The sequence below is a fragment of the Macrotis lagotis genome, chromosome 1 (genome assembly GCF_037893015.1).
Source record: "Macrotis lagotis isolate mMagLag1 chromosome 1, bilby.v1.9.chrom.fasta, whole genome shotgun sequence".
Classification (NCBI taxonomy): Eukaryota; Metazoa; Chordata; class Mammalia; order Peramelemorphia; family Peramelidae; genus Macrotis; species Macrotis lagotis.
In genome coordinates this window covers 930,460,539-930,467,122 of record NC_133658.1, presented here as the reverse complement: position 1 = coordinate 930,467,122, position 6,584 = coordinate 930,460,539, and the positions used below count along the sequence as shown (strand labels likewise).

The window sequence follows — 6,584 nt, the reverse complement described above, 5'->3', positions numbered from 1 at the left end:
CTGGGATGCGCTGGGGGGGCCCCGGCGCCTGCCCCGAGCATGCGCAGAGGCGGCGCCCCCGAACCCCATCCGCCGAAGGAGGGGCGCGGGGGCTCGCACGGTGCCCGCCCCGGGGGGGTGGGGGGCGGAGGCGGCCGGGAGCCCCCGGGGCCTGGGTTCCAGCCCTCCGGCCCTGGGCGCCCTCTGCCCTTGGGCCCCGCCAGCCGCCTGGTGCAGATCGGGGTGCGGGGGGCTCCCTGTCATCTTCCCACCGCGACCCCCATAGTAGTTGATGGTTTTGATTTTTCAAATGTTTCTTTCAGCCCGCCCCTCCCCCGGGCCTGGGGGGCGCCCCCCCACCCCTGGCCTGGCCCTTGCCCTTCCTGGTGGCCCCAGGAGCTGGCACCGGCCGGCGTGAGACACGTCGCGGGGACACGGGGGTTGGGGGGCCCCGGCAGGCCTCAGCCCGGCTCCTCTGTGCCCTCAGGTCTCATGTCTCTGAATCTCCTTCCTCCCCATGAGGGAAGCCTGCAGGAGGACGCCGGGGCCCTCGGGGTCCCCTTGGCCCTAGACCAGGTGAGTCGGGGCCCCCCTTCCCCCAGCACTGGCCTCGGGGCTCCCGAGTTCTGGGGGGCCCCGGGCCTCGGGGAGCAGTCTGCTGGCCGCCCCCCTGCAGGAGGGAGGCGCGGCCTCCCAGAGCCAGACCTACAGAGCCCCCTCCCCCTCCCGGGGGCCTTCTCCATGGACCCCAGGTCTGTGTCAGGGCGGGGAGGGTCCTCAGGGCATCTGGGTGAGGAAACCGAGGCAGCAGCCTGGCCCCAGAGGGCGTTGGAGCGGGGCCGACACCCCATCCCGCTGCCCTGGGGTCCCCCGGTCCAGCCCGTGTGTTCTCTCTTCCTTTGCAGGAACTCCTGTCGTTCAGGGACGTGGCCGTGGACTTCACCGAGGAGGAATGGGGGTGCCTGAGCCCTGCCCAGTGGCAGCTCTACAAGGAGGTGATGCTGGAGAACTACAGGAACTTGGCGTCCCTGGGTAAGGCGGGGGCTCACACCCGGGGTACATCCTCCCTCCAGGGGGCTCTTGCCTGGCCAGGAGCAGGATTCCCAGATGTTGGTGCTGAGGAGGGTCCTGGGGAGACCCTGCCTTTACCTCCTGGTGGTCCCAGAGTTGGAAGGAACCCTGAGGCCATGGATCCCCTCCTGTCCCTGAAGGGAATCCCCAGGAAGGGCCACCCTGTGATCCTCGCCCCTCTTTGCTCCAGACCTTTGACCTATCTTCCTGTGGCCTGAACCCCTGGCTTCCCTGCTCTGGCTGGGTGCACCCCATGTTTTGGATGCCCTTCTTAATTCCTGGCACCCAAGTCTGACCCTGCCCTCCAGGGAGGTCTGACTTACGTCCAGGAGGACCATGCCTTCCTCCTGGCAGCCCATCACTGACTGCCCCTTCACCCCTCTGACCCCTCGGGAGCCAGCAGACCCCTCACACCCCCCCAGATCTTCAGGCCTCCGCAGCTGGTTTTGTGAGGTTGGTGTTTTGGGACCAAACGTAAGACTTCCCACGTTTCCTCTTGAATTGAGCCCAGCATTCCAGACTGGAGTCCCCCCAGCTAGTATCATCTCGACCTCCAGGTCTTTATCCCAGTCACTGACACAAGTGGAGACCCCACAAGCCAGGGCCCCTCCCACCTGCTCTTGTAGTGGGGACCCTGAGCTCGCGCTGAGTCCACCACCTAGACTCCCAAATCCTGGCCGGGCCAGCCCAGCTTTCCTTCCTGTCTTCGCCGGCTGGCCTTTAGGGATCTGGTCCAGGAGTTCTGCGGCCCATGGGCCGTTCTCTGCAGACTGCCCCTTCAGCAGAGCTGCCTTCTCCCCCTTTCTGTGCGCTTTCCAGGTTCCCTGGCATTGGCGCACCTGATGCTCTTTTTGGGGGAGGAACTGTGGCCATTCTCTTCAGCAGAGAAAACAGAAGTCTCTTTGTTGAGGGGAGGGGGTCTAGTTGTCAGGTGCTTGGCCAGCCTTGCGCAGCGTCGCTGCTCTGGTGCCATCCTGCCCTCTCCAGGCCAAGGGTCACTCCCTTCTTTGGTCTTTTCCTCCTCGCACCCTTGTCAAAGAGCACCTGTGCTCATCCTTGGGCAGGCCTTTCAGCCACCTCCATCCTCCGCGCCCCCCCAACCCCCACCTGGCCATGCTTCCCAGGCAGCTGGGGAACTGCCTCTGCCACCATGTCTGTCCCTGGACAAAGCCGCCTTTCCTCTGCCTCAGATGTTTCCTGAGGGTTCCCCACCTTCCAGGATGAGTCTTCAAGCTTAGAGCACATGTCCAGTGGTGGCAGCCTTCTTCTCTCTTCAGTTCTAGAAGGCCAGGTCACATCCCTTCAGGGTTCCCCTCCCATCTTCCTTGGCACTCAGCCCCCTCTTTATTAGTTAGGCTGCTAGGTGACAGAGCAAGGGCCTTGGGGTTCAGGAGACTTGAGTTTGAATCCTGCCTCACTTTCCTAATCTGTAAAATAAGAATAATAGTGGCACCTCCCTCCCAGGCCGGTTCTGAGGATCAGATGAGATGTGTGTCAAGTGCTTTGCAATCCAGGAGTACGCTGTCCGTGCTAGCGTAGCGCCTGTCCATGCTAGCGCTGCGGTGGTTGTGGTTGTTAGTGAGCACCCCATCTAGAATGGAAGTTGGGCCATGGGGATTTCTGAAGTATTTACCGCTGGTTCTGAGCAGAGAAAGGGGCCAGAAGAGGTCCTGCCTTCAAGGGGACGGGAGCTAGAACTCCCAAGGTTGGAGACAGAGGAGACCAAGCGTCAAGGGGGTGGGGGTCAGGAGTCAGGGCATTTCAGGACCAGGAGAGGCCCATACTGGGTGCCAGGCAGAAGACGGACTGCCCACCCCGCTGCAGAGCAAAGTCGATCAGCTCTGAGAGAACAGGGAGGCAGTGAGGGAGCGAGACCAAGGAGTCCTGGCTGCTTGGCTTCTGGAGAGAGAGAGAGAGAGAGAGAGAGAGAGAGAGAGAGAGAGAGAGAGAGAGAGAGAGAGAGAGAGAGAGAGAGAAGGAAAGAGGGAAGAGATAGAGGGAGCAGAGACAGGAGAGAAGAGAAGCAGAGTGAGAGAAAGGGAGAGAGGGAAGAGGAAGAGGGAGCAGAGACACGGGAGACAAGAAAGGCAGAATGAGAGAAAGGGAGGCAAGAGCAGCAAAGGGCACGCGCCCCAACCAGCCCTGGGACTCTGAGGCTCCTCCCTCCCAGCTGACTCTGGCCACACTCCTGTATCCACCTGGTCTTCAGCTTCCTCCTCCTCCATGGGTGGCATGGCCCCAGTCTCTCAGCCATGCTTCTCCCCCCCCCGTTTTTCTCGCTCTCCAGTCCCGGGTCTCATCCCGCCAAGGCAGAGCTCTAGGCTCACTTAGCCTCTTGCTTCTTGACCCAGTTTGGGGCATTGTGATGTAGACCCTGGAGTGGTTGGACTTGATTTTCCTCTTTGCCTCCTCAGCACTCTACGTCATCTTTCTGCATCAGAGTTAGTCACTGTGTAATAATCATGGCATTGGTCCATCTGTGAGCACCTCTGCCAGCATCCAGGGGAGGCTGGAGTGGGGTCTGAGGTGCTTGCCCAGGTCCCAGTTGCACTCTGGGCCTGGCCCCAGGGCCGGGCGCTGCCTGTGGACACCCTGGCTGGGCTGTGTACATGGACAGTGGGAGCTCTCCTCCAAGCCTTTTATACTTAAAACCCTTTTGATTGGGGCAGCTAGGTGGTGCAGTGGCTAGAGCTCCGACCCTGGAGTCAGGAGTACCTGAGTTCAAATCCGGCCTCAGACAATAATGACCTAGCTGTGTGGCCTTGGGCAAGCCACTTAACCCCACTGGCCTTGCAAAAACAAAAAAAAAAACCTTAACGAAAAACAAACCCTTTTGATTGGATCTGCCCCATACCCAGCTAGACACAGCCATCCTTAACAGGCTTCATTGGGGAGCCTCCACCAACCCTGTTCTTGGGGACCACAGCCACCTTCGAAGAGAGTGGGGAACTTCCCAGAGGAATTTTTTTCCTTCTCTTGTTTTCAATGGGAACATCGAGGAAAATCCAGCCAATGTCCCTGGGGTCTTAAGTGCCGAAGGAGTCAGAATCTTTGGCAATGCTTGCAACGCCTTCAGCATTCGTCCCATGGGGACCCCCGGTCGGGGGGAAGTCATCCTCTTTGGAGAGTCTCGGGAGCTCCCTAAGGTGGTTGTCCAGGGGACAGTCAGGTGGTGCCTCCAAAAGGGAATCACTAACCCTCCTCCTCCTCTTCTCTCCCTCCCTGGTCCTGACTGGATGGTCTCTCGCCTGGTGGATTCTGTGGGTCCCCCGTCATTCTTTGGAGGACCAGCAGCTTCTTCCTCAGAACGTCCAAGTAGAGGGCGAAGTGGATAGAGCTCTGGACCTGCATTCAGGAACACCTGGGTTCAGTCTTGTCTTGGACACTTCTTAGCTTTGTGATCCAGGGCAAGTCACTTCACCTCTCCTGCCTCAGTTTCCCCAACTGTGAAATGGGGATAATGATAGCTCCTACCTCCCAGGGTTGTTGTGAGGATCACATGATATAATATGTGTAAAGTGTTTTGCATTCTTAAAGCTCTCTATAAATGCTTGGTATTGTAATTATCTCCTGGAAGAGCCTCACACCCTTTTTTAAGCTCCAGTGAATTGTACAGCTCTCCTTTTGCCTCTGTGAAACTCTCCTCAGCTCTCCAGCCTCCTTCCCAGGGTCATGTCTCCCCTTCTCCACCTCAGATACCCATTGAAGCTGCCATTTTGATTCCTTTGATAACAACCTGAAGTCGAGCCACCTTCCTCCCAAAGGAGAGGCATCAGAAGGCCGGCTCTCCAACTTCTGCCCTGAAGCATGTGTGGGGAGTGTGGCCCCAATGTCCGACGTTGACCAAGGGCTGGCTAGTTTTGATGACATGTGGTTTTTTCCCCCTTTTTGAGGTGAGGGACTGGACAGATAATATAAGGAAGTGTATTTAGTACAAAAATAAAAGATCAATAAAATATATTTTTGAAAAGATGACACTGATGAAGCTCGGTCCCAAAGAAGAGAGATGAGAGTGCCCTTCCCTCCCTTCTGCTTTTGCAAAAGAAAACTTGGGCAGGGGGGCGGGAACTGGAAATAAATTTATCAATCAATCAACAAACGTATTTGACTGCTACTGCGTTCCAGGCAAGGACCTGGGGACTGGGGATAGGATATTTGGGAGGTCAGGGTGGGAAACAGCAGCATGTGTGTAAATTATATACAAAATAAGTATATGGCTGTGGGGGTGGGATGGGGCAGGGTGGGAGTGCCAGGCAGACAGACATGGCAGACGGTCCATGTCAAGGCAGGCAGCTCAGAGCAGGCGTGGGGTTCGGGGAGAAGCAGCTTTGACTGAACTCACAACAGTGGTAAGGCTGGAGAAGGGGCTTGGCATGCCTCTGCCTCTGTTGCAAGGGTGGAGGCTATGGGGAAGATCAGTGAGAGGGAGCTAATGATTCCCCAATTGGAAGGCTGTGGAGGAAGCCAAACACCACAGGCAGGAGCCATAATGGTCTTCTTATGCACTGTCTTCCTATTCTATAATGAAATGTTTGAGTTTATTCAGTCCACTACAGATGAGAGGCCCAAGAGAAAGGCCGCTGAAGCCAGTGATGAAGGCTTTTGATGCCCCACAGAGGCTTAGAGGCCACAGGGAGCCTTGAGATCCTAAGGCCGGTGCTTTAGGGTTGTTCCCTTAGGTGTGAACAGCACATTAGAGAAGGCAGAGACCAGAGGTTGACACCAGGTTTAGACCAGCGCCTTACACCACCCAGGAAGATTCCGAATGGATAAGCTGCTTTCCTGCAGAAGCTCAGCTCACCAAAGTGTAGAGCTCACCCATCGATTTGTGCTTTGGAGAAATAGTGGTAAGAAACAACCACGGAAGAGACCTCAAGACCATCCAGGCCTCTCGAGAGCCACAGTAGACTTGGAGCAAATGAGTTTAATGGGGAACACTCCTTTCCCATGGGTCAGAGCTGGGGCCAGTCCCTGAATGGCAGCCCTTCAGCCCCCAATCAGCAAGCACCGTCCTTGGGCTCGTTAGGGTCAAGTGAGTTAGGCAATCTGGGGAGAACTTGGCACAGCTTCAAAAACCTTAGCAATGTTCAAATACGCAATTGTGGGTCTGTCAGACTACGAGCTTTTGTGTGAACATCATCAGTGTGCCTAGAAGAGAGGACGTGGTGTGGGTGACGTATTCAGATCCATCTCCACGCCCGAGGGCTGCCCCACACCCTGATCCTGTCCAGGATGGGCCCACTGCCCAATTCTGCCCCCAGCTCAGCTCTGGGGCCCCTCCTCAAGTTGTTCTTGGTCTCCTCACTGCTGCCACCTGCCCTCCTCCGATTTTCCATGTGTGTCCATTGAAGTGTATCGTATAACCCCCTATAGGTTGGTGCTATTTCCACTTGTTATAAAAGAATTTCTGGCTCCATGCACTTACTAGCATTTACTTAAAATGAGGACAACCTGTAACCAGCTCCAACCTGCAGAATCAAGCAGACACCTCAACTGTAGCTTGGTGTTACCCAGTGGTTCTTGCTCTACCTGTC

At 56.9% G+C, this 6,584-nt stretch overlaps 1 protein-coding gene across 1 annotated transcript; it reads left to right on the top strand.

Annotated features, from left to right (window-relative positions):
* LOC141512421 (zinc finger protein 28 homolog) lies at positions 1–5,158 on the top strand. Its single transcript, XM_074221347.1, has 4 exons — positions 1–222; positions 467–555; positions 885–1,011; positions 4,345–5,158. The coding sequence occupies exons 1-4, from the start codon at positions 6–8 to the stop codon at positions 4,383–4,385; spliced, it is 474 nt and encodes a 157-aa protein (XP_074077448.1). The 5' UTR covers positions 1–5; the 3' UTR covers positions 4,386–5,158.
* Positions 5,159–6,584: the final 1,426 nt, after the last annotated feature.

Excerpts from the sequence above, each read along its gene's own strand:
- LOC141512421 (XM_074221347.1), top strand. The coding sequence starts at position 6 with ATGCGCTGGGGGGGCCCCGGCGCCTGCCCCGAGCATGCGCAGAGGCGG. Across the intron at positions 223-466 it reads GCCGCCTGGTGCAGATCGGG|GTCTCATGTCTCTGAATCTC; the intron begins GTGCGGGGGGCT and ends CTGTGCCCTCAG. Across the intron at positions 1,012-4,344 it reads CAGGAACTTGGCGTCCCTGG|CTTCTTCCTCAGAACGTCCA; the intron begins GTAAGGCGGGGG and ends GAGGACCAGCAG.